The 27,986-nt window shown below is 40.9% G+C and overlaps 1 protein-coding gene across 4 annotated transcripts; it reads left to right on the plus strand.

The window, feature by feature from the left end:
* The first annotated feature begins 410 nt into the window (after nt 1–410).
* rc3h2 (ring finger and CCCH-type domains 2) lies at nt 411–27,691 on the plus strand. Of its 4 annotated transcripts, none has more exons than XM_044173981.1 (20): nt 411–967; nt 7,298–7,626; nt 7,724–7,841; nt 9,724–9,957; nt 10,969–11,144; nt 12,717–12,917; nt 13,135–13,267; nt 13,899–14,017; nt 15,416–15,528; nt 16,116–16,436; nt 16,897–17,099; nt 17,209–17,522; nt 17,609–17,755; nt 18,988–19,125; nt 20,262–20,426; nt 20,564–20,813; nt 21,879–21,963; nt 22,720–22,927; nt 23,175–23,338; nt 23,480–27,691. In XM_044173981.1, the coding sequence occupies exons 2-20, from the start codon at nt 7,396–7,398 to the stop codon at nt 23,625–23,627; spliced, it is 3,468 nt and encodes a 1,155-aa protein (XP_044029916.1). In that variant the 5' UTR covers nt 411–967; nt 7,298–7,395; the 3' UTR covers nt 23,628–27,691. The 4 variants fall into 4 exon arrangements, with proteins under 4 accessions (XP_044029916.1, XP_044029918.1, XP_044029919.1 ...); XM_044173983.1 differs by having other exon boundaries at nt 17,212–17,522; XM_044173984.1 differs by having other exon boundaries at nt 23,175–23,351; nt 23,480–23,621.
* Nucleotides 27,692–27,986: the final 295 nt, after the last annotated feature.

Raw genomic sequence — 27,986 nt, forward strand, 5'->3', positions numbered from 1 at the left:
TTTTATTGACCAGTGCAGTATATAAAAAGGCTCTCATATATATTTTACATAAAGACATTTGAATATATTCACATTAGACTGACTTTAGTTACTATCAAATAGCCTAATAATGATAACTGTAATTTAAGTTAATTCAAAAATAATTGTGTGTGTTATTCAAGCCTTTCCAAAGAGTTGATCAAACAAACGTATTTATGGTTATGTTATGGGAGGGTAAAGACAATAAATAATGGGAGTAACACAGGAGTTTTGACATGTTTTTTTCTTCTGCTACTCCACTTCTCTAAACGCAGGGCTGCGATGAAACGAGCGAGAATTGCGCGTGCTTGTATGTTTGTGAACTTCCTCCTGACAGGCGCACTTGCCGAAGCGCATCCTCTGCTGCTCTGCCTCTCGGTCTGTTCCTTTAAAACCAGGCAGCCCACGCCTCGAAAAGCGGCTTGTTCCGGCTTGCCCCTTTACATCTTTTTATCCTTGCTCACAACGTTAAAATAGTGCCCCACGCCGCTCATCCGACCATTATTCACAAACGTTTTTGTTGAACCGTCGGAGGGTTATCAAAACCGCATCTCGGACAGAGTATGCGTGAAGCGTAGCGGTGCAGCAGCTCTCTGCCTGTGCAGCCCGGCGGTGAGCGGCGCAGTTCAGGCACCATCACCGGCGGAGCGATACCACCATCTCCTCTCCCCGGTTTGTCAAACCGAGAGCGTGTGGCTCGCTGTACCTGAGCGAATGTGTCCGTCATATACTGCCGGAAAGAGGGGCAGCGGATCAAAACTGGACCAAGGGACCTGTCTCTAATGCTCTGAAATGCAGTGCCATATCCCTCTCGCATTAAGAGTTATCTCCCGGGGCTGGCTGCTGCGGTTGTTTTGCAACTGATGAAGATTTTTTCATTATATTTTTGATGCGTTTCATTGGATGTCTGTGAATATGTTTATTCTGGTGCTCTGGTGTAGTGCGTGAGGTAAGTGACTTATCCAGAGGTGCGCACTACTTTCTCCTGCTCTTCAAATCGAGATTTTCTTTCATGTGTGCAAAGCCTTTAGATATTTTGATCTCAGACTAGGACTTCTTGTTTTTGTTTTCCTCATCTGAAAATGAGGGATCGTTTAGCAGCTACAGATTTCAGAAATTCTATCATTAGACCCGGAATTATTCGGCTTCCAGCCCATCATATATTTCTGCAACTGGTGCTGATGGAATATTATAAGAAGGCAGGTTGTATTGAAATTATGGGCCCACAGCTCATAGCCAGCTACGAATGCAAGACAGGGCTTTCTAGAAAGAGTTGAGGCAGTCATTGCATGCTGTAAAGCAACATGAAACTGTAGATACGCTGCTGCAACGGTGGAGACTGGTTGACGTGACCTCCCAAGCATGATGATAGGAATGTGCACATATGTTAAATTTATCGAGGAACATCGCTTTATCTCACAAAGTGACTCCTGAGCCACAGCAGAGGTTCAGGTGTTGCATATTATTTACTGTAGCCTTCAGTCTGAAATGCAGCACTGTCGTCATAAAGTTTAAGTGTGCAGCAGCCTGTCATATTGGAGGTTACTCTATAACCTGCTGATTTGCAACTGGAAGCAACCTGATATTCTGACAATATTATCCAAGGCTGCAACAAACTGATGGTTCACTAAAATTGCATAACTCTTGGTTGCTCCTGTTACTGCAGACACATGTCATAAGGGTAATAAAGTAGGCCTGTACTATATGTGCTGTATAATACAGCCGCTAGTGAGCTGTATGGTTGCCCTGCCTCTCATCCAGAAACTACCCCCACACACTGTGATGACAGGCATAATGAATAAATAATCACACAGACCCACTTACCCCCACTGTACACTCAAAAACAAGTGAGCAGACATGGTGAAACAAATGTAGTAACCCTGTAATAAATCATGGAGTGAAACATTTTCAAATGCTGCTAGCTGCTTTAGCACCATGATAATGTAGTGTTGCCATACAAAAGGTGATTTTATGTGATTTTTGCATTAGTGTTTTGTTACTTATACTTCCCAAGATCACTGTAAGATTAACATGCATCATCAGTTCCCAGTGTTAAAGTTTAACTTTCTCTTCATCATTTACCTGCTTGCTGTGATTACAAGTATTGTTTTCACTTTACAGCCAATAGGGGCTGCCTCCTCAACAGAACAGTTAGAGTTTTTGTTCATATAAACACAATCTGATTTAATTTGTTTCACTGGTATGTATTTTAGGACAAAGACTGAAGTGTCACTATATTTAAATTCTTCTTAACTTGCGTGACTTTAAACTGATGATACAGTATCTCACTTGTTTTTTTTCTCCCAGCAATATGGTGGGTGTGAAGTTTCAGTATTTAGTCAGGCTGTGTTGAAGGCTGTACAATTGAGTTTATGTTAAAATTCTGGTTGTAGTTCATGTTGTAGAGGGGACTGTGTGGGACATGCAAGACCTGTTTGGGGAGGAATTTAAAATGTCATTAGCACATTCACGAAGGTGAAGAAAAGTGAGTCATGAAAACTATTTAAACTATTTTAAAATACCAAAACAGGCTCATTAAAACAGTGTGAGTGAGCACACTGTTGCACATATTTCCCAAAATGAGTAGATTGCAGTAGTGATTACAGTAGCAGTGTCTTAAATTACAGATTGCTGATTTACATCTTTAGTGATAGTAACTCATGGTAACTCAAGATTTCTTAAATCTGTGTCTCTGGTAAAAACACCAACCTGGGTTTACTAATCCAGTGACATCACAAGCGGTTATGTGCATACTCTTAGACACACACACACACACACACACACACACACTATATTGAATGTTCTAATTTTGGGAAGGAGCCTCATATTACTTCAGATTCCTCTGCTTCAAGTCTAACTCGTGCGCCGTGGCGGTGTGTGAGTGAGTGTGTGTGTGTGTCCATGCATCCATTTATTATTTCTTTTTGTGTGCATGTATATGTGTGCGTGTGTAGCAGAAAGGTTTTTGGGGTGATATGAGCATGAGTGTCCGTCCATCAGATGATGCATGGCTTGCTCAACCACCTTGAGACAGCTCGTCCCTTAATGCTGCCCCTGGTTGTTCTGGATTAACTGGTCAAATGTTTAACTTTTGGATTTTTTTTTTTTGACATTTTCTTGCCTTTATTTGATAGTTTATAGTCGAGACTGGAAGGAAACATGGGGAGAGAGAGAGAGGGTGACATGCAACACAGATTCTCATGTCAGAAGTGTCTCAGCGACGTTGCAGTTATATGGTGTGCGTCTTAGACCACTAGGCCATGACGAGGCCCCAAACTTATAGCTGTCAGAACAGAACACATCATAACAGCTTAGTAAGTTTCTAATTTTGTATGAACTGAGAACTGTTTGGCTTAAAATTGGCCTAAAATCCAAATGCTCTGCTTTCCACATAACACAGAGCCATTAGTCACCTTCTTTATACACAGATTAATGTGGTACTGCTGTCCCTGGTGTGTCTCTCTACAGATACTGGGGTACAATAGAGGTAACTGTGCCAACTCACTCAAGCTGGAGTTGCAAAGTGACTGAGAGTTAAATGTCATGGCACAGCACAATCAGAAACGAATGCCTGCAAGGATATACAGAAAAAGCAAAACTACCCACACATGTTAAGAGTGAGGACCCCAATAACAACCAAATCCACCTGCCGTTACTATAGGCCTAACCTTAGCACTTACTCCAACCATAACCTACTCCCTACATGAGGGTGTGTACCGCGTGGATAAGCCTCCCATTGGCCGACGGCTGTATTCTGCTTCCTTCTACTCTCACTTTCAGTTGCGCTGCTTGTTTTCAGAGTCCCTGTTTCTATGGGAAACAGCCATCACAAGGAGTCAAGCTAACAAAGCTACATGCTAATGACTGAAAACTGTGGCAAAAACGTTTTTATGCACAATAGCCATGTCAAAGATGCCCCCGGCATGATATTTTGTAGACGCTCTAGTGATCTTAGCAGAGGTAAATCCTATGCTTGACGTAAAACTTGGCTTTAAGAAATCCAATCTCTTTTCCCCCAGCTGTACCAGGATGAGTCTACCTGTTTTTTTTTTCTACCCGACCTTTCGCTGGCACAGCTCAAACATGGTGAGAAGATCTGGCAATGTGAGAACATCAACCTTTACCCTTAAGTTAACCTAACCGTAACCCAATAGTAAGTCTCATCATAAGCTTAAACCAAAGTCCAAATCTAATAAAAACCCTTGAAAAGTGAGGATGGACCAAATGTCGACCTACTGAAATGTTCTTACCTCAATGTTCTGAAGAATACTCTCACACTTTCTCTTTCTGTCTGTCTCTCTCTCTGAGACATGCCAAAGGAAACTCCAGATGCCCTCCCCCACACGGGGGGGTGGGGGTGGGGGGGGGGCAAGTGAGGACTCACTGTCCTGAGCCAGATGATAGCTCGCCAACTGTTGGCTGTAAAGACACAATGTACTTCTCATCCTCCGCTCAGTAGAGTGGGTGGCTCAACAGGCCACTACAGCAAATCACTGCTTAGGTCTACAAAGACTTCTTTCATCAATTTTAGGGACATTTTTGCTCTTAAAAGTGAACACTCAATGTGCTGCATTGTTTTCGATGCTTGGGTGTGTTTAAAATGGCACATCCTCAACCTTTCCTACACTGCAAAGCACTGAGTAATGCACTCTAGGTGAATTGCAGGCACAAACAAGTCTGAAAGAATAGGAACAGAGCTCATAGGTGGATTTCCTCATTTTAAAATAATCAGAGGGAGAGGAGCCTGATGAGGAAGTTGAGGTCTCCTGTATAATACAACACGCCCACTTCTCCCTGTCACAAGACTAGACTTATTCATGACTGAGGGGGCTGTTTGTGTGTGTGTGCGCGCATGCATACAAACATGGGTAGTGAACCTTTCAGGCAGGTATTGGAAGTCTTGTGTACATCATGATATTTTGGAGTCCCCATGTGCTGTGAGGTGGTCATATTATAAATCTAATAGTGTGACAGCGCACAGACTTGTATCCAGCCGTGGGTGCAGGAATAATTTCTGCACACAGAGACAGGCAGGGGTAGAGCACGAGCTAAGGCCAGACTTCATGTATTCTGCCAGGGACTCCGTAAAAAACAGGATAGCAGTTGCTCTGAGCTTGAACAGGTGGCTTTCAACGTGACCACAGCCAGTGAATCACAGTTAACAGTTGCCCCCAGAGTTTGCGCCACTCCCTAATCTTCAGACACACACAGAAAGATAGCTTTGTCCTGGCTCACGCGCCAAAATAAACTCTCCACCTTCATCGTCTCCAAACTTCCCCCAGAACCCGTTTCATCACATGAGCGTTACCTCACTCTTCCTCAGACGGTGCTTCAGCAGTTTGTGGGCCACAATAGTCATAATCGGTGTTATATTTGGGCTCCTCGCGGAAGGAAATATGACGCGCGAGGACAGAGCGGAGGTGTCCACGCGGCCAATGTGGGCAGTTTGGAAGGTGCGTATAACTGGCGTTATAAGTGGCACGTCGCCATCAATATGATACGGTAGACATTTAAATGCATTTTGTGGTGAAGCTCTGAGTATTTTTGTTGTTGAATATGGTGCACAGTGCGTAATGCGCAAAGTTCCTCTCCCTTTCCATTGGACTTTCTCTGCTAGCATGTTACAATATGAACATGCTTTCTCTGCTAGCATTGTAATGAAATTTGGTTTATTTTCCATAAAATGTTGTTTATCAAGCTCAGACAATTCCTAGAGGACTTGGGGAGTCTTTATTTTTGGTCGTTAAGTTCCTGGACATGTAATAGGGTTTTTTCATGGGACAGAGACACACACTGTAGTGTTTATAGACAAATAAATATACAGTTTGTAAATAGGCCTGTTTTTTGCACATGTCGTCGATACATGGCTGCACAGGCTCTTAAAATAACACACACTGGTTGCAGCATATTTTCAAACCGGTATAGTCAGTTAACTGTCCTCTCTAATCTCCTTTATTCTCTATTTTTACTTTCTCTCTCTCTCTCTCTCTCTCTCTCACTCTCTCTCTCTCTCTGTATAAGTGTTGTACTGTATCTCTAAAGCCATTTCAATAGATTATTTTTTTCATTTTTCTATGGTACCTCCTCTGTGAGGGTACCAGCTGTTATTTTGTTGAGCAGTTTGAACAGATGTAACAGACTCTTACAGTAACAGGTGCTGGCTGCCTGCAAGCTGTGTCCAAAACACTTTGCATAAAGGAGTCAGAAGGATGGCAGTTCTTTTGTTTTATGTTTGCATGTATTTTATGTAATGTTTTGCCTTGAGCAACATAATATCCTATGGTAGGTACTGTTACATAAGAAGAGGAACATTTCCTGGTATGAAATGCTTTCAAAAAGATGTACAAAGGGGAATATTTGAGTATAAGTGACTCAAATTCAGAAAGTACACAATCAAAGTAAAGCAAACAGAACTCTTGTGATATGTTAGTAGAGTTGTTATTGTGGCTCTTTTCTTAGGTCAATAAAGTCTTGCAAACTGTGCTCACCAAAATAATTTTAAACAAAATGAATGAGAGTCAGTCATAAAAGATGAAAGCCAAGATGATGACTAATCTTGCTCTCAAATTAATACTACTCAATTTTGGACCTTTATTTTTGGGTTCTCCGAGAGGTAATTGTCGTCACCACTGTAAATAATCTTTTACCCTTCTCACTTTTACAACATACTGTATGTTGCTGTGTTGTAGTTCTCAAATATTTGGTTTACTGTAAGTTATTTTTATGAATATAGTGATATTTTGTTAGGAGGATACAATCAGCTACAGAAAGTTGTTTTGCTCATAAAGAGCAGTATCAGAGTTATCAGTGGGGCTATTAAAGTTCAGCATAGCAACACTAATTTTACAAGTTAATTCCAAACTGTATTTATATAATACATTTTTGATCTTTTATGATGTTATTTAAATAATGTCCCATCCATGTTTGTAACGAGATGAGTGAAATGTAGTTCCCTCCCCTCCCATTCTACGATAGTTCTACATTGCATAGTACATGCATTCATAGATTTACAACAACACAGCAAAGTGCACTTACATTCATTACTTGTACATATTCAAGCCAGCATCTGTACTTTATTGTGCCGGTTAGTGCTGAAACAATTAGTCGATTAATCAAGTAGTTAACTGACATTATTTGCAGCTCTAGTGCCAGTACATTTTTACAGTATTGTGTCTACATGTGTCTTTAGCAGTACTGCTAACCATTGCACCACTACCATCATGTTGCTGTGTATTGACCTACAAAATTACTACATAACTTTATGTGCTGTTCCTCACAGTCATCGTCGGCAGTGGCGAGCAGAAGCTGTTGTCGGAGCTCGTTGACATGCATACCCCCTGAGCTCAGCGAAGCCTCCCTCAGTGGTGTGGTGGCAGGATGCCAGTGCAGGCGGCCCAGTGGACAGAGTTCCTGTCCTGTCCCATCTGCTACAATGAGTTTGACAGCAGCGGCCACCAGCCCATCAGCCTGGGCTGCTCCCACACAGTGTGTAAGACCTGCCTACACAAACTGCACCGCAAGGCCTGCCCCTTTGATCAGACACCAATCAGCACCGATATCGACCTGCTGCCGGTCAACTGTGCCCTGCTGCAACTGGTTGGAGCTCAGGTGAGTCCGGGGAGAAAGAAGGCATGTTTATGTCACTCCTCTTTCTGTGTGTCTGTGTCTTGCGTGTTGGTATGTACTCATGATGTGTGTCTCTTAGGTCCCAGACGTGCAGCCGGTGAGCCTGAGCACTGCAGCAGAAGTTGAGAACTACGAGGTGTGCAGGGTGTGCGTGGAAGAGCTGGCTCTCTACCTAAAACCAATCAGCGGAGCAAAAGGTTTATGTGTGTGCAGTTATGCATGTGTGTTTTTGATGGTAAATGTTAGATTCAGATACAGTTTCAGATCTGTGAACATTCGTGAAAGAGAATGAAGCTGTTGGTACTAAATTTGCGGGGGCTGCAGTTGAGCTGCCTGTGTAACTTGGCATTCATGCTTCTCACACTTCTCATGATGCCTGAAAGCTGCTGTACTTTTATGGTACTAAAGCAAAATTCAGTTCTCTGCATAAGACAGACAAGAAAGATTAACCTTACTGAATTTGACCAGTAGTTCTGGTTGTTTGTTCAGCCAATTCTTGGTGACTGTGGTAGCAGTGGCAGCTGGTGGAAAATTTTCTAGGTAGGGCTATGCCACATCCAATCTAATTCAGAAAACATCCCAGTATGATTCAATGCAAAAAAAGTGAATGTATCAAAAAAGAATGACTACTTTGCAGTTAAATATTTAGCAATTATTTTATTCCAACATAAAATAAAGCAGTAAGTAACAGGACATCCCCACATGGGTTAATTCAGTATAATATATAACATGTAATAGAAAATGTTTATTTCTTGAGATGCCCCTATGGACCTTGTTTTGTTGGGGAAACCAATAGGGAGGTAAAGATCAGGATAAGTAAACATGAAGTGCAGTTAGTGGCGTTAAGTTGCTATTCAGACACTTAAATGGACATAAGCATGGGAGTCAAGCGCTCTGAGGTGTAGAGATAGTTAACTCCAGCAAACTTCTGCTTCAAAACTCTCTCACAAGTGAATGAAATTGAATTATACTCAAAAATTAATTGTGGGGTCCCTGATAACCAATACAAAACAGTTAACAGAAGGAAATACCCAAAATAACAACATAAATAATCTTGTAAATATCAATTGACCTCTAACACATGGAATAAGTTGAGATTTGTTTTAAAATGTCAACTATGCACATCGCACAAAAACACACACTGGGGCTTAACATGATCAAATGTACATTAACAGTCATGAGTACATCTACTTGATACCTGGTTGTTCATTGTCCATTTGAAGCGCTGTAGCGATGGTGTCGGCGGTTGGTAATGAACTCGAAAAAACGCTGTTGGATGTTACTGCCGGCATTGATGTAGCTTAGCACCAGCTGGCAGTGGGTGGAAATGTCAGTCGTCTCGTCTTTTTGAACGACAATAAAATCAGCGCTCCTCCAGAATGTAATCCTTTAGCACTGGCAGCATGCAGTCCAACAGCTCGTTTTGTACCGTCTTTGATGTGTCTTTAAAACAGTAAATTAGCTGTCATTATCATGTAGTTAAAATGCCGCCTCCTGTGGGCGATTTCTCCATCGCCCCAGAGACATGCAGACAGGCGGAGGGGATGTGTAGGAAAAGCATAGATGTTGTGCAGATTATTTTCTATAATATTTTACACATATTACTGGATGTACTCCATATTTCAAACACACAAATATTGACAGTTTGTTTAATTTATTATTATTATTAGTAATGGGGTATTTAACAGCTCAAGGAGGGCAGCCCCCTCTACTGGCCAGCTGCCACTGTGCAGTAGCATTCATCATTTTTGCCGTATAAGATCATTTAGACAATTCTCACCTCCTCATGCCTGGTTTCCTGAGAAGCATGAACCATTGATGGGAGATTAGATGCACAATGAAGGCTCATCCCTTCCATGAAGAGGCCTTAAATCCACCTACATAGTTGGTTGTAACAGACTTATGTTTGCCGTTCCTCTGTTTTTTTTGGGTCAGAGGATGACGTTTCTTTGTTTCATTGCTTTAAAAGGTAAAAATTAATGAAATAAAAAAAACTAACTGATAACTAAAGTAAATGTTCTCACTGTGATGAAGTTCCACAAATACACTGTTTCACCACAGAGCTGTCACCTTCTACAGGTGTGGCGACTCTGAGTCCGAGTGTGCTCAGTCGGCCAATGCAGAGGAAGCTGGTGACCTTGGTGAACTGCCAGCTGGTGGAGGAGGAGGGCCGTGTGCGGGCTGTGCGGGCAGGCCGGTCGCTGGGGGAACGAACCGTAACCGAGCTTATCCTGCAGCACCAGAACCCCCAGCAGCTCTCTGCCAACCTCTGGGCAGCGGTGAGGGCACGGGGCTGCCAGTTCCTGGGACCTGGTGGGTGTGCATGACATACAGCACACACATACTAGTGATATAAATGTCGTGCTTCAAGACTCAAACTCGTAAATCTGAGAGGCAAGGCAATACATGTGATTTATAAGACATTTGAATGGAACTAATACATTTTTTAGGCAGATGTCACATGTGTCATTGTTTTGTAGATCTGAGTGAGACTTGCGTTAGCATTTTGAAAATTAAGATTAAGCATATGCATCTTGTCTTACAACCATCACCAACTAGACATTTAAAACAGACAAGTTATAAATGTGATGCATGCTATTGTAAACTTTTTGAGGCAGTATAATTTAAAAGAGTTCCCTCAATGCAAACTTTTGTAACCTGTAAAATTCACAAGCCACGAGCCATGTCACACAGATTTGAGAACAAGGAAGTGTCATTTAAATACAAAAAATATAATTCATACTAATATTTCAACATTGTTAATATCCATTTTGCTTCACTTAGATATAAAACTAGCTAGTTGCTAGTTGTTAAGTCAGTATATAATGCCATTGCTGTAAACGTTTTGGATTTATGCTCGTGAAATGACTTGATTGTTATTTTAGCGGTTTGGTGTGTGAAGTTGCCCTTTGAATGGTCTAAATTGCCTGTTTAGATTGCCTCATCAAACTGACTTCTGGTGCTGGTACCCTGTGTCCTGTGACGATTACTCATAGGGCAGATTCTGACTGGGAAACTGTTTCTCATCATGATCACAGATTGAGTTCATTAAAAAGTCTGAGGACACCTGGTTCTAAGAACCTCTATGTATTAGAAATGGATTTGTTTGTTGTTTAGCTTTTGTTTGTTAAGAATCGAAAATTAAAATATATATTATTTGCAGTATTTGCATGCATATGCATGCTCACCTATGTCTGTTTGTTTGGTGAATATTTCTCTCTGATTTTCTCCACAATCTCTATATTTCTTTCTCTTGCTCTCTTTCCCCACCTCTTGCTGTCCTTTGCTGAATCCCTACACCCCCCTCTAACTTTTTTTCATCAGCTATGCAAGAAGATGGACTGAAGCTAGTTTTACTGGCTCTGGAGGATGGCTCAGCTTTGTCCAGGAAGGTGTTGGTTTTGTTTGTAGTCCAAAAACTTGAGGCTCGGTTCCCCCAGGCCTCCAAAACCAGCATAGGCCACGTGGTGCAGCTTCTCTACAGGGCCTCCTGCTTCAAGGTACAGGCAGCATGAATGAGCATACACACATAGATACACATGACACCCATAAATGTGTGCACATTCAAAAACATGTGTGCAAGCTGCACTGTAAGTGCTTCATTTAAAAAAAAGAAGCTATCCACAGCATTGAATGCAGTCTACTTCAAACTGAACAAAAGGACCTCAGTTTGCTGCTGTCCCAAGAACCCAAGCCATAATAAATGACCTGATTAAATGAAGGGTATTTAAATAGATTCTCATTTACCACCACATATTCCTTTACCACAGAGCTTCAAATGAATACCTTGTCATCAGTTTTAGAGGTGTTTTCTAAAACTGTTATTCTTGAAATCAAGATAAACAAAAACAATGATGTTCTTAAAATTAGTCTAAGTATCTGAGGGAGCTTCGGAAAACCCCTTTTCAACTGTGGATTGTTCTCCAACTTAACATGACCCAGTCTGACAATAAAGTGTTATCTCTCCCTAAATGGGTTGCCCATACTACGTATATCTTATATTGCATAAAAGTCATATCTGTAATAAGGATCTGTCTGTGTGTGTGTGTATTTTTGTGCCTGTTATCGGATGACAGACATCGCTGGTAGGGCAGAAATGCCAGCTATCTGCTCGTGGTGTAACAGCAGTCTATATTTGCCCCTGTTGCACTGCCTTGCAGGACAGAGACAAACAGCACAGAGACGCAGAGGAAGATAGATAAAAGTGCAGGAACAGAGAGAAAACCTGACAGAGTTTTTTTAGAAGATGGACAGCAGCAAGATCTCTAATAATGATGAAATCTGATTCTGTTCGGTTGTAATTTTGACTGTTGAGCTTGGTAGATTTGTAAGCGATACAGTAGTTGGTGGTGCGTGTTGGTGTCTTATGATGATTACTCATAGGGCAGATTCTGAGATGGGGGAAATCCCTTTGTCTGATCTGAATTTGAGTTTATTAGTCTGAAGACACCGCAAATGGACAAACTGGCTGTTTGGTAAATTCAGTGACATTTAATTGGGAAATCGCAAGTACGACTCTTAGCACAAAATACTATTTTACTTTTAAGGAATAAGTCACCCTGAAATGAATATTTCATTATCGCATTAGCTACACATTCAGGTGTCTCTGAACTGCTGTAATGTAAAACAGCCATGAAATTGCTCCAAACAAGTTAAGCAGCATATTCATTTTCAAAAAGTATATTATAACTAGACGATTGCATAGTGGGGTTCAAATTGCAATACTTACCTCAATAACTCTCAGATCTGCTGTAAACACAAAGAAACATAAATTATTCCTGGAGAATAATTTCTCGTTTAGAACAAAAAAAATAAACATTGAAAAAAATCAGACCTTTCATGCTACATTTTAAGTGTCATGTACAGTATATACAAGTGAGAGTGAAGTTTCATTTTGGGGTGAAGTGAAAGATTGTCTGATTAGTCTTTCATTTGTTCCGTATCAAGGACAAAAGATAATAATCTGTCCATAGCCTCCTTCTCTTCCTTGTCTTTCTTCTCACTCTCCTGTCTCTCAATTTGCCGTATTTCTTATCCTCTCTCCCTCCATCATTGTCCGTCCTTCCTATCAGGTGACTAAGCGTGATGAGGACTCCTCACTGATGCAGCTGAAGGAAGAGTTTCGGACATACGAGGCTCTAAGGAGAGAACATGACGCTCAGATCGTCCACATCGCCATGGAGGCGGGCCTACGAATTTCACCTGAGCAGTGGTCTTCCCTGCTGTACGGAGACCTGGTCCACAAGTCACATATGCAGTCCATTATTGACAAGGTGCCAGTATGATTCATATCCTCGTCATTAGTAACAGGCTGTTATTCCACTTGACATATAAGTTTCAGCATTCATTATTGAGAAACTCCCTTTTGAAAATTCACACGGTGAGTAGGCCTATAACAAGCCTCTAGAGAACAGAAGCACAGGACAAATACATTTATCTATTCTTTATTTTTTTTTTTAAAGACCTCTCCTCTTCTATCTTCTGCTCCAGTTGCAGTCTCCAGAGTCGTTTGCAAAGAGCGTTCAGGAGCTGACAATCGTCCTGCAGAGGACAGGAGACCCTGCTAACCTCACAAGCCTTAGACCACACCTAGAGCTACTAGCCAACATCGACCACAACCCAGGTACTTCAGTTTGTTCATATGAATGAATGCTAATGAGTCTGAGTGATTAACACATATACCAAAATGCAACTAACGAGCACAGAAGAGAAGATTAATAATATATATAATATAATTCTAAATTTGTCCAGTACTTTGGTTTATTAATTACCTGCAACACTAACGACATTCTCTTCAGTCTGAGCTGTACTTTGTGTTTAGTGCTAATTAGAAAATGTTAGCATGTCTACACACTAAACTAAGATAGTAAACATGGTAAACATTATACCTGCTAAACATCAACATGTTAGCATTGTCAGTGTGATTATGTTAGCAAGCTGATGTTAGCATTTAGTGCAAAGCACGGCTGTATAGCCTTACTACTTACTTACTATTTTATCCTTTATTCATACAGGGAACCACATCAAAGACATTCTTTTGGTGTCCTTTTTAGTTAGCATACTATATAATAGAGATAATGACAAAAATATCCTCATCCAAAAAGTCAGACTTAATGGTATCAGGATGTATAATCTCAATGATCTCTGATACACACTAAATTCTTTCTAGGCTTGCTGCTACCTCAGCCTTTTTGAGACCTTGTACGGTGATAAGAATCTCTACTAAACAGACTGTGTTGTTGATCTGTGTGCAGATGCCCCGGCACCATCGTGGGAGGAGCTGGAAAGTGTGATGCTGGCAGTGAAGTTGGTGGTTCACGGACTTGTGGAATTCATACAGAACTTCAGCAAGAAGAGCCACGACACTCCACAGGTACACTGATGTGATAGGTAGAGATTGTGACAGTTATTTAGTTATTATTTAAAATCGACAATAGAACAATGCAAGAAATGAGATGGGCTGCAGGGAATGTGAGAGATCATTAACATGTGGAAAAGTGCAGAATAGTAAAGGACAATCCTGGGAGGAGAAGTTGCACAGCTGCTCCATTCAGACACCGCAGAAGGCCATCAACATGGAAGATAAGATGTTCAGGGTCCAGCAGCACACTTTGTTCCTCCTGGCTGTGACATCTAAGATAGGACGTGGTCTCTGGTCACTAACAGCAGTGCGGTAATGGTTTAACTGATACAACAGCATTAAAATAATTGTTAACAATGAGCAGATAATGCAGCTGTGAAGACCGAAACTGGTCTCTAACAGTGCGTACAGTATAGTAGAGTGAAAAGAGGCTGAAGCTGTCATGTGTGTCAGTATTAGCTCTAGTCAAACAATAAAAAGAGAGTGAAGTTTAAAAACAAACACTAAAAACAAGATCAAGTCCAGACACAGATTCTCACATGCTTAATCAAAGACAATCAGAATAAATTAACACCTGTACAATAGCTAAATACCAATATGTTATAAGGATTACAATAAATCTCTGTCGTTCTGAACTGTGCAGACTGAGATATTTTACCATTTGCTAAGAAGGAAAGCCTTCAGTTCTTTGAGGGATAAATTCAAAAATCACTATTTGCTGACTGTCCTCACCTTTACAAATCCACCTCTGTGTTTACCCTTTGGCTTAGACATTTTGTGGGCTAAACAAATCTTTTACTTTCCTCCATGTTAGAAAATAAGATGTAAAAGATGATTGATCACACCATGATACTTGTGTTCAGGGGCACATGTTTTGTGCTTTGTAAACCATAAAATATTATTGTGTGTTTGCTTTGGAGGCAAACTGTTTCGAAATGGCAGCCCTGCCATAAGCACTAAATTTGTTTTCCATCGAGAATGTACCACAAAGGTGATTATTAAAGTTTCTGATCATGTTTTTTAGTTTTATGGCATTTAGCAGCTATCATTTGCAGTCTGTCAATAGCTGTTTGAGGGCTTTGACATCTGTTTGACATCCATAGTCATGAAATTTTGAGACTTTTTCTTTTCAATGTCAACTGTAATGAGTTGTAACTGTCTGCAAATAGAAAAAAAAATCACCACGGCTATAATTAATTAGTCACTGTTAAGAGTAAACATTAACTAACATCTTTATGTGAACTTTACACTTGTAACTGATCATTAGTCACCCATCTTTTATGATAACTATTACAAAAGACTAAGAGTTGCTTACGAGAAACGGAAACAGTTTGACATTGATTGATCTAAGACTTACATGCATTAGTTTAATTTTACAGCTAATGTGCATTGTATGTGTGCATTTTGCAGCCTCAGGCGAACAGCAAGTACAAGACCAGCATGTGCAGAGACCTTCGTCAGCAGGGAGGCTGTCCCCGAGGAACCAACTGTACATTTGCACACACACAGGATGAGCTGGAGAAGTGCGTGAGCACCCACATACACTCTGAAAGAGTCCCTTTTCACTGTATTAAAGATATAAAATAACTCTGATCATCCAAGTATGAATTTACAATTAGATAGAAAATTACTTAAACAAATATAATGTCAGACAGAAGTCTGCTTGTCCAACCGTGGGAGTTATTCTATGTTTTACAGCTGACAAATGACACTCTATTAACTGAAGTATCTGTATATGAGAAAGAATCATAAGTTTGATGTAATGAGACAAATTACATTAAGGGTTTGTAGCCTAAGATGCTCTTACTCTGCCCTGTAAAAATGATTTTATCTTATCTTCTGAACAATCTGTGGCTACACAGCCTTTTAATTAGATTTTATTTATCTAATATCATATATTTATATTACAAGAGGATATACAAGAGGTCCTCTGTGACAATGTTATTGCAATGCTAAGGATACACGTGCGTGCATGCACGTATGCATGCACGTGCACACACACGCACACACACACACACACACACACACACACACACACACACACACAAACTGTGTTTAGTGTTAACCCTTCCCCACTGGACTTTCCCATTGTCCCTTTTTCTCTTTACAGATTTAGACTGAGGAACAAGAAGAGCAACAGTGTGGGCCGTGCGTTCCCTTTAGCGCCGGGGGTTATGGGTAAAACCTTTACCATGGAGGGCAGCATCCACACAGATGTGTCTGCAGGAGTGGGGCAGGGGCTCAAAGGCACAGGGGAGAATACAGCCACCCTGACAGAGGGAGTGCCTGGACTGACTCACCCCCAACTGATCTCCAGAGGGGCTGACATGATGGAGGAAATGAAGAGAGTGATGCCAAATGGATCCAATGGGGCTAACGGGTCCAACGGGCTATCTGGGACCAACAGAAACATATCAGGGTCAACTGAACAGTGAGATTATTGTTCCACTTATTCACTGATGCTTGTACATCTTCTCTTGTTGGTATCTAACCCTGTGACCAGCCTAATATTACTTTCAGTTTAGCATTACTATTTATGTGGAGTCAGATTTGTCTAAATAAATAATTGCTAACTTGGTTCCAAACTTTGAGTTTCTTTTTTTTAAGTTAGATATAACACAAATTACATTTATTTGTGGTAAAAAAAATGTGGTTTTCTTTAATTTACATTTCAATTAATCTAGTCAAATCCACATTTAGAACTCAACTGATGTGTGGATTTGCAAACATCAGTTGAGTATTATATTTGCATTTGATTTTGGCAGTGAAATAGTCCTTCATGAACATTTATGTGCTGTTAGGAAGGACTGATCTCAGGTATCTCCAACTCAGCCTTAGGGGCATTCGTGTGTGTTTATTCTTTCTCTTTGTGTTGTCATTCTTTCCATTAGGAAGTCCATCTCTCCTCCCAGGACTCCAGTCAGCCACTCCTCAGCGTCGTCTCCCTTGACAACAGCTGGGCGGGGTGATAGTGGCGCTCCTATGCCCAAACATGGTCAGTTTGTGCTGCGTGCACCGCATCCTTCTCAGGCATCAGAGCTGTACTATCAGGAGCCCCACTCTGCATATGACACGCCCCATTATCAAGCAACCTGTGAGTCCATTTTTAAATAAAAGCTTGAATTTAAAAAAACAACTTTATTGTTGTCTTGGGAAAGTGCAAATGTTTTTCTCTTCGCTCCTTCTTTCCTCCTCTTCTCCAGCAGGTTCCTATTACCCATCTAGTCTTCATCCTCCTCACAAACACTGCATGGCTCGGTTCCTTCGATCCTCCAACGTCCCAGAATCCTCTCTGCCGCCTTCGATTGGCCCTCCACCATCTTCCTACCCCAGTGACCCTCAAATGTCACACCCACCATCCTCCTCATCGTCGGGGTACCCACCACACCCGCCTAGAGATCGGATGGGACCTCCTGCCTTCCATACCCACCCGGGGCAGCCTCAGTATGGGCCTCTGGCGGCTGCTCATGGTGTTTATGCTCCCCTCTATGACAGCAGGAGAGTATGGAGGCCTCAGGTGAGCCTTCTGTTAATTATCATGTTGCAATGTTAATATGATCATTCTGTAACTTATGCTGATAATGAGGATCACTATCATTACAGCTGTACCACAGAGAGGATGCCAGGAGTAACTCACTGCCCCCAGAGGTGCTGCATTCCTCCGTCTACCAGCCTCCACTCAGGGAGAGATTCAACTCTCTAGACAGCAACTACTGCTCTGGAGCTGAACACCGTGCAGGGCTACACAGGGTAGGTAAAACAACGCACATCTTATAGCATGGCCATGGTGATTACTTACTTCTGATTGGCTGGAGGGATTTATTTTCAGATAACAACACACCTCTGATGTAACTGTTGTATCACTGTTTTAGTTTAAGACACATATCTGTTCAAAAACTGTACTAACAAGCTGTTACTTGGCAAATACTATTTAAAGAGCGTAATGCCTTTAAAAAACAGTGTATTTTAACTATTGATAAGTAGGCATGCTATAAGAGAGCTAATCCACTCTGAGCCATGCAATAATTAAAAATGAATGCTCTCTGCCGTGGGTTGTATTGAAATTATTTGCTTTCTATTTCTCTATGTCATGAAACAGCATCTAGTATATCCAGTGAAAACATCTGTATTAATTGATGTTGGTCCATCTTACACTGAACAGATTTATTGCTAAATTCTTTTCAACAACATCTACTTTCCTTCGGTTTCTCTTTTTACACCCACATATCGTCTCACCTCTACCTTCCCTGCCAGCCACAGTGCTGCAGTATGAAGCTTCAACCTCCTCAGTAGTCCTCCCACTTCTCACCCAAATATGTCTCTGCCTCCCCCTCTCACTTCTCTCCTTCTCACATCATCATATAGCATTACCAGTATGACTACTGCAATACTACAGTATATTTTACCAATAATGCTGCATGTGGCCACATGACCTGTTTGTACAGTATATGGTGCGGAAGACAGCCTTACATTATAAGGCAAACTAATACAAAACCACTAATAACTACACCCTCATTTTTGAATAAGCAGCTCTCTAGAGTTTAAATAAAAACGGAACATTAGACTATTTTTATTGGAGAGTTGTATTGCATTGCATTATGTTGTACAGCTGTTTTTATTGTTTCCACCCCCACATCTTCAGAAAAGGCTCCTCTGCCTGCCCGTATGTCTAGACCTAGGCCTATGAAATGCAATCAGAGCACCTAAACTTGGGAAAAGATGGAGGAAGACTGATTACACATCTGATACAACCGAAAACTCAAAGTACTGTATTAGAAATGTATTTTCCAGCAGTCCAATTTGGTTCTGTATGGTACTTATCAGTTGTCATTCATGGCTTCAGTCAAATGTTTTGGCTACCTAATGGCATCATCACTAAACTGTTAATTAAAATACATAAATATATTATTATTATGTTAATATAAGTAACCCGTCTTTTCTCCTCCTCACTTTTCCTGTCTTGTCCAACACTCCCTTGTCAGGATTATGGCCGTGTTCCTCTGGGCTACGAGGATCTGTTCAGAAGGAAGCAGGAACAGTGGGCTCATCATCACCACCATCACGGCGCCAGCAGGCCCTCCCAGTCCTCCCCCATCTTCACCATCGATTTTGGAACTGAGGTAGAAAGCAAATAATAGAGACAACATATGTGCACACACAAACACAGTTTATAGGCATAACAGTTAAAATTAAAATGCCACCATAACCAGTTTATTAATAGTGTCAATGCAGCCACCTGAAACTGAGTGTAATAAATTGCTTATACATTTTAAAATATGTACGATTTAATTCCTATCCCAAAAGCTTGCGCTTCGGCTGTGTCCAATGCTATTTAAGTGGGAGATAGTTGCTTAGCAACTGTGGAGGAAGATATCATAGCAATGCACAATTGTGGTGTGTGTGGGTGTGTGTGTGAGAGAGAGAAAAAGAGAAAGCGAGAGGAGGGACTTTAACAAGTCAGTGACTCAGGCTTTCAGCTGAGTAAAGCTTTGTTTAGCAGCACGTCAGATATGTTTTTTGCAAAGACATCCGCTTTAAAATTCAGCTCTTATTAAAGAAGCCAAAAAGACTTTTTAAGTGTTAGTTTACTGATCTCAATTTAATTTTGATGCCTCTGCACAACAAGCATAAGCAAACAAGACAATTGGCGAAAAGACTGGCTACTGCTATTTAATGATGCCACAGGGATGGCAGCAAAGTGGCAGTATGTCAGCACTGGCGGTGAGAACATAAATTCAAATTAGTATGAGCAACCAAGGCTGGTATATTAGACGTATGAGCTCTCCTAAAACTTATAACTTATGTATGATATTCATTTCACATTTGACATTGTCCATGCTTTCATGCGTTATCTATGGGGCAGGGTACACTCTGGACAGGTCTCCAGTCTATCACAGGGCTGACACATGTAGACAGACACTCATACATACTGACATTCACACCTCTGGACAATTTAGAGTCTCTATTTCAAACGCAGGACCTTCTTGCTGTGAGGTGACAGTGCTTACCGCTGAGCCAGTGTGCTTTGTGTCATTGTATAGTTATGAATATTACATAGCAGCAATAATGAGCTAAAAAGATCCTATAGTGCTCCTATGTATTGTGCAAACAGCTGCTTTCCCAAAACACTGCTACTGTACATCTCTCTTTCTGCCTCTTTAAAACAAATGCTTGGCAGGTCAATCTAGGTTTAGTAGCAGGACCAAGCAAAGGAGTGTGTCTCACCATCATTTTTAAATGTCTCTCTCTCTTTCAGCACGTGGAGAGCAGTGGAGGCCAGTGCGTGGGTTGCAGGTTCAGAGGCGATGAAAGTTTAGCGCACTACTCTCCGTGGTCCTGTGGTACCATCGGCCCCTGTCTCAGCCCCTTTGAGCCTGAAACACTCACACACACCTCGGCTCACTCCTGCTCAGAGCGCTCGGTGAAACTCTTCCCACACCCACACGCAGGCGCAGACACACATCTAAAGACAAATTCTTCTTTCATTCAAATATCTCTGGGGCAGTGCATTCATGTGTGGGCTCTCTTTCTAACAGCATCCATGTTTTTCTAAAGCAGGAGTTGGATAGTAACGGAGGTGGAGGTGGTGGCGTTAGCAGTAGTGGTGTCGGGAAGCGATGGCTGCATTCATTGGATCACTACCGGCGCTTGAAAGACGAGGACCCGATCATTCCCTTCAGTGAGGGGCCCATTATCTCCAAGTGGGGTGCCATATCCAGGGCATCTCGCACGGGCTACCACACCACCGACCCTGTCCAAGCCACGGCCTGCCAGGGCAGTGCTAACACCACACCCATCAACTTTAAAGGTCAGGAGGGATAAAAGATGTGTGGGAGAGATGTGGGAAAAACCCAAGAAAGTAGACAGGAAGTGCAGGAAGGAACAAGGCTGGCACAGACAGGCAGAAGAGGAAGGAGACGAGGAAAAGAAGTGACTTAAAAAAAAAATAAGACGGTGTAGTCCCTCATTCGTCCAGGAGTGTTCTATCGTAGAAAAGGTTTCAGTCGTAGTCATCTGGACACTGTTTTCAGAATCAAGACGTTTCGGCTCCCATCCGGAAGTCAGCTGTGAAAAAAATGGGACGGGAACTAGAAATTTAAGCTACTCTGAGTTACATAAGCCCTGCCCTCAGGAGGGAATCTGCCTGAGTATCTGTTAATAGCTAGTTTCACCCGAAACTGACCTAATAGTTTCAAGATGGCCCAGTAATCAGTAATCAGGCCTATTGTTCTCTGGCTGCATCTACTTCATCACTGTTAAGTGCCTGCTGATTAGCATGTGATAGGCGTGACCAAGGTGATAATACACTCTGATAGACTTTGGGCAGATTAAATCTCAGACCACCATTTCTGTTCAAAGAGGGGTTCTCTTTCTTCACAAAAATGGCTTCCTTGACGCCCCGTTCATTTTTTCACAATTGAGAATGACTTCCGGATGGGAGCCGAAATGTCTTGATTCTGAAAACAGTGTCCAGATGACTACGACTGAAACCTTTTCTACGTTAAAAAAAAAATTTATATGATGAAACTGATGAACAACTTGTCTGAGAAGATCAAGTCAGAATCAAACCAATTCTTTATAGTCTAGCTTTCAGTGTTGACCTATGACACATAGTCTTTGTCCTTTATAATTCATATGTCACCATGGTGACATATGAATCAGTTTTTTCTTGTTTATTTTTAAGTCTTTCAACTAAAGTTGGATATTTCATCCCGTTACTATGATGCAGCTGTTTTACTATTTACTGCACTTTGTAAACTGTGTTTAATACACAGATGCATAAATTGTGATAAAATGTACATTATTATAAAGTAAATGTAGCTTTGATTTTTTGTCTCCACTGTTTACATTTGTCTTTGTTTTTCTCTAAAAGATTACAACCCCCACTTGGATCACAGCGACTACAGGTGGAGCTCCAGAGGATCAGACTCTTCTAGCCACTCCAGTTTCCTAGAGAGGTACAACACATTCACACACACTTCAGTTTTTTTTTTTCTTAATTCTTTTTTTAGCATCTTATTTTCCTTTATATCTTACATGTTGTTGAACTATGGTGAAACATACAAACTCCACATGGAGAGGAGTGAGAATTGAACTGGCAACCTTGCTGTGGTTGCTGTGCATTAACAACGCTAAGCACTTGACCATCTTGCTATTTCTCAATACTTAAAACAAGATTCAAATCTTCAAGTTGACAAACAATTGTGAACATGATTAAGGCAATTTCACAATATTGGTTATATTTTTCTCTGCTTATAACCCCCTTGGACACACGTGGAAGTCAATTCCTGATTGCTCTTAACACGTTTGCTCTCACTCTTCCTCTCTCGTCCCTCTCTCCTATCTCATTGTGCTGCAGTTGTTTCTTCTCTGTGGTCAGACTAAAAATAGAGCTCCTAGCTGGTTGGTAAAAACCTACTGTGCAGCCAAGAAAAGGAGTCAGGAAAGCCCTCTACATTGATGTCTCTAATGCACAAAATATTTTCCAGTATACTGACATGCAATTTTTTAAGACCATTTTTATTTTTACTCAGTGTATTATGTCCAATTACCAGTCCATTAACGCACAATGTAATGTTTTATTATTTTGTGTTTATTTTATTTTATTTGACCATCTTTCTACTGATGCCAAGGATATTGATACCAAGAAATGTACAATTCCGCTATACTAATTCTATGATTGTCTGTATCTGTATGTGTTTTTGTGGTTTTAGTGAGCAGCTTTGTGCATCAGAGCTCCACGTCCGTCAAACTTCAATAAGCAGTGGAGAGAAAATCATGTCTGATCTGCAAGTCCGTCAGACCGCCTACTGCCAGGATCGGGACCGGGTTGAGAGCGAACTGGACCCGGATCGGGACATTGAGCTGGAACTGTGCGCTCTTGACATGGAGGATTCAGACCACCAGGAGATCAAGTCTCAGGTTGGTATGATTATGTGAATTAGACCAGAGTGATGGGCCATATACAGTAAAAACACATGGACACTGTCTGTGATGTTGTCTGATTATTTCTGAAGGGGATGTTGTGAAGCTGGGAGTTGAATTTGTCCAACTTCAGTCGGAACATTTTGAGTGAAAGACTTCTATATTACTGCAGCATAAATGTAACTCATTCAAGCATAACCAAGCGTCTTTATCATCTTTCTTTTTTATCATCTTTGCCTCTCAGGAGTCTTTAGACCTGTCTGCCCCACAGTCTCAGGATACTTCCCACCTTCTCCCACCTCCCTGCTCCTCTCCCCTCCTCTCTTCTCCTGTAGAGGAGCACCTCCGAACAGAGGGTCCTTCGACAGAAAAGGTGGATGCTCACCTGCTGAAAAAGATGGCCTTCAGGTGAATTACCATGGTAACCAGTGTTTCACAGTATCGCCCCAGTCTGAGTCCGCTACGACTTGACAAACTGGCAGTGTGCAGAAGCTCTGCCCATCCGTACTTCTTACTCTCTTTCATTCCTTCCTTCCTCTCTTTCTGTAGGAAGTCTTTGTCTCCTGGAGGGTTGGTCTCAGGAGGTATGGGCGTTGGCAAGCTGGTGCTGCGGACTGGACCTCCTCGACTGGGGGACGCTCCAACGCGGGCTTGTCCTGAAACACCCATGACAGAGATGCTTCTCAATGGAAGCTAAGGGGAGACAAAGTCAGACATTGAACTGTACCAATCTAGAAATGAGTCGCTTGCCCACAACCAGATCCTGGTTAAAGGAATACCATTTAATTCCAGCCTTCATACATGTCAATCATATTCCTAAATAAAACTTGACAGATATGGGTCAACAGTCTGTGCTGTACCACATCGTAAGGGGCAAGCAAAAACACATTTTCCTGCCTCCCAAGTGGTGATTTCCATCAATGTACAGCTCCACAGAGAATTTATTGATATCACTGTTTATGACTAGTAAGGTACATGGCCAGTTTGCTCTCACAGTAGATGCTGAACTTGTCCATGTTTGCATTTTCAACCCCAGTCACATTTAAGAGAAAGGCTGGCGATCACACAGCATCTTCACCACATGATTGCTCACTTAACATGACATTGTACTCCTGAGGTTTACACATCATCTAGTTTGCTGTCATTCAACATGGCTGACAAAGACAGACTTATGTTTGATAGGACTTTCACATGGTCTGTCAGACAGAAAAAGCCAAATTTCTAATAAATGAATTACTCAATTATTTCCATAAGCATCCTTACATAGCAATGCCCTCATCCAGCTCGATGCTACTGGTTTAGTTAATAGCCTTTGTTTTATTGCTGCATAACACATTTTATAGAAGTATTCCCTGAAAAATCAAGAGATATACATTATGATACTGAGAACAAAAACGGGTAAGGCACTCCAATCCTCCGAGAAAATAAAAAACAGAGGACTTCACTATGCTGATACTCAAACAAGTCTCTGTCTTTTATTAGTCAAATGACCTTTTCAGTGGTGTTCTCTGAATTCCCTGTCATGAGATCACAGAGCACAACACAGTCATAAATAGAATTTGTAACAGATCATTGATCACTGGAGGTAAAATGATCAGTGGAGGTCAGGAGGGATGACAACAAAACAAAGATGTGTGTAAACGTTTTTTTATCCATACTATAATACCTTTAGCCTCTTTTCTTAGCTGACTCATACGGCATAGCTAAACAATACACAGCAATTCTTTTTGGAACAGAAATGTGTATTTTCAGCTTCAGAAGAAGCTAATTTAGTAGATTTCTATAAAAGCTGCATTAACACACAGTCAATCTTAAAAACTACTCTTTTATCTTTGTGTGCCTGTAGTGGTTCTGGCATTGAATCCTGCTGACTGTGAGTTAGGAACAGTCTCATTGCTCTCACACACATACACACGCAGTACATGTGTGCACAAACCACAAATCATTCACACACAGTAGACACAAACATGCAATACAGTGGCCTTTCTCTCCTTGGTGTTATATAGAATCTAAACATTGGGCTTTACAATGACTTTTGTCCATGCCCACCGACAGACTCCAGTGCTGTTCGGAGGTGTTATCTTTCACGTAAATGTGATCTCAGAAACTGGAAACACTGGAAATCACATTTTTGTAAGCCCGTGGCATTTTCTGTGTTTTCCAGTCTGGTCAGCTTTACGTAAAATGTAAACAATATTCAGAGGTCATGCATGATGTTTCAAGCTGAAGCCTACAAAAGCGAGGGACACCACTTCTTGTGTTTCTTCATGCTATATCTTTGTTTAACTTTAAATTTAAATTTTTTTTATGCATTGCTAACTTCTGTGAAGTTGTTTGTCGGGGTATTTTGTATCAGGATCTTTGTTACTCTTGTTTTGTTGCTATATTTTACATTACAGAGACTAAACTGATCGCCCATTCTAATGTTCCTCTGTGTTCGCTGGCCATCAGTACGCTGTCTAGTACACTGTAATTATGTGCAGTATCCATGCAGCCCAGCATCGTGTCATGTGTGGCTTAGTCTTAATGACTTTAATAAATAACATGAAAACATTAACCCATTTTAGATATACAGGATTTAAAGTCATGAAGACTCTGAGTTTGTTTACACCTATTCTAAATCTTATGAGATTTGTGTAGAATGAGAAGACTAATCTTTGAATCTTTCAAGCTTCCTTTTTAATTTCCTCTCACCTAAGCTACTGTACCTTTTCAGCAGCAATGTCTTTCCTCTCAGATTATACATTAAATCCCATTTTAGAGGATGGCAGAGTGGCCGTACATGTGAGGGTTGCTTATTGAGTTTCAAGTTAAAACTTTATTAACCTGAATGAACAATGAAATAGTGGACCGGTAACCTTTCTGGGGGTTTTCTCCTATCTTCCACTCAACATATAAGGTTAAGTGGGTAGACAAAGTGAACAATTGGACTGAACAATTCAGTGTAACTTGATGTGATAATACTCAACTGATTGAAAACTCTCCAGTGTTTTGTAGGGTTCATTTCTGAAATCAAAAGGCAAGAACTGGCGCAGGGATTTAGCTGCTCCAAGTTGTGAAATTAGCTCAGCTACCTACTGTCGCTCTGCATCTGTTTACAACTTCACCTTTGAAGTCATGTAACGTTAAGTGCCATGATGTGTACAGTACAGTACAATCAATCCCTGCAATTTTCCTGTAGCTTTTCATATTCCTCTACTGTAAACTATATGAGGAGGGAAAGGCTCAGTCAAGTGTGAGGAGTGAGATGCTTCTCTTGTAGTTCTGCTTTGTTCCATTAGAGGAGGCTAGATCCTTGTCTGTCTGAATCGCTCAGGGAAGTAGCTCAGTTACTTTGGCTTTTTCTATATTCATCACTTAAATATTCTGTGGAAGTATTTACCTTAATTTCACTTGCTGATAACTGGCCCTTTCATCCAAAGCATAAATGGGTTAAAGTGTTACGCTGATTATATTATTTTCCAGTGTTTACTTTGCCAGTGTTTTATTTTGCCTCTCAGTATCAATATTGGCTTTGCTATTCCTGTTCTCATGGGAGAGGGCTGGGCACTACTGTGTGTAAAATCAGTAATGTGATATTGAACTAATGTCAAACTGATACTCCGTTTTCTTTAAAGTCTCTGTAGAGCACTGCTGTAGTGGCTAATTGCACTGCACTAATTCCCACCCCATCACTGCCAGCGGGTGCACTCTGTCAGTAAGTGCCCCCCTCCTCCCCCCTAAACTTTTCTTCGCCCCATCCTCCCTGCATCCTGCGTCATGCATGCGATATAGTCCCTCTTGTGATGGCGGAGGAGTATTGATAATTCTGTAGTTGTGATACAACACACCCAGCGCTGTAAGAGTTCTGCACATGCCCACTGTGTGGCCACGTCAAGTGCTGAAGTTTGCTTGCAGCATTTTACTTGTTTGCTCATGAAAATTAATTCTTGTTTAGTAGAGATTATATTATTATTATGACCATTATTGTTATTGCCACATTTGGTTATTGTTGTGGTATTTTTCCTTCTTGTTATATTCTAAGTCTGCTTCTTTGTTTTGAATTTGAGAATTTGCTGAAACTGTTGAAATTTTTTATTAGACAAGAAAGTGTCTCATTATTCTATATTCTATGGGGGGGGGGGCCTGTTTGTTGATTGTGAAACATATGATGAACTGATGTTTTCTGACTATTCATGTCTGTATTAGACATTTTATTTGCAAATCTATTGTTCGATTGAAATGTAAATGACCTATTAAGAGATGGTACACATCCGTCATTGTATACAGTCTGGCACCATCATTTGATGGACTTATAGCATAGACGCTCATTTATACAACCTGTGATAATCAGATATATATTTAAATGTTTAAATCATTGGGGCAGTTGTGTAATGTTTCAGAATGAGGAAAATAAAATCCTTAAGAGACAGCATATCTAAAACATCCCCATAATGAATAATACTGTTACGTATTCCATTTATTTCCTCGGAAATATCACATTGTGAAAGGTTTCCCTTTTACTTACTGTAAGTTAATGCAGGACTGGAGTAAGTCTAACCTATGGTGATAATGATTTATGTGCTATTAATGATTGATGGAACTGTTTTAGTATTGTTTGACTGACTGTGCATTTTTGGGCTTGTTCATCTGTATCACACTGACTCACAGACAGCTTGGCCGAGCAGCATACTGCTTCTGTGTTGCACTGAGAGATAGAATTATGAAAAGGAAGATTTCAGCACATGAAATTGCATGCTACAATAAACAAATAACAAATAATGTTTCTTTGTGATTCTTGTCATCATTTGTGAATGTCGTTTTATGACAGGAGACGTTAGATAACACAACCAGTTCATAGGCCTTGAGCTGGCAGTATTTAATGCTTCTGTTCATGGGGCAGATTTTTTCAATATACAATCCAGATGTTACATCCATCTTTCTTTAAAACATATGGAGTAGGCGTACATATTTCTTCCCCATTCTTAGACTCACGTTTCATTGTTCATATTCACCAGTGAGTTTCCTCTTGGCCCTTTAATATGATACTGTGAAGACTTGACTCTTGACACAGTGA

This window comes from Siniperca chuatsi, linkage group LG18, assembly GCF_020085105.1.
Source record: "Siniperca chuatsi isolate FFG_IHB_CAS linkage group LG18, ASM2008510v1, whole genome shotgun sequence".
Classification (NCBI taxonomy): Eukaryota; Metazoa; Chordata; class Actinopteri; order Centrarchiformes; family Sinipercidae; genus Siniperca; species Siniperca chuatsi.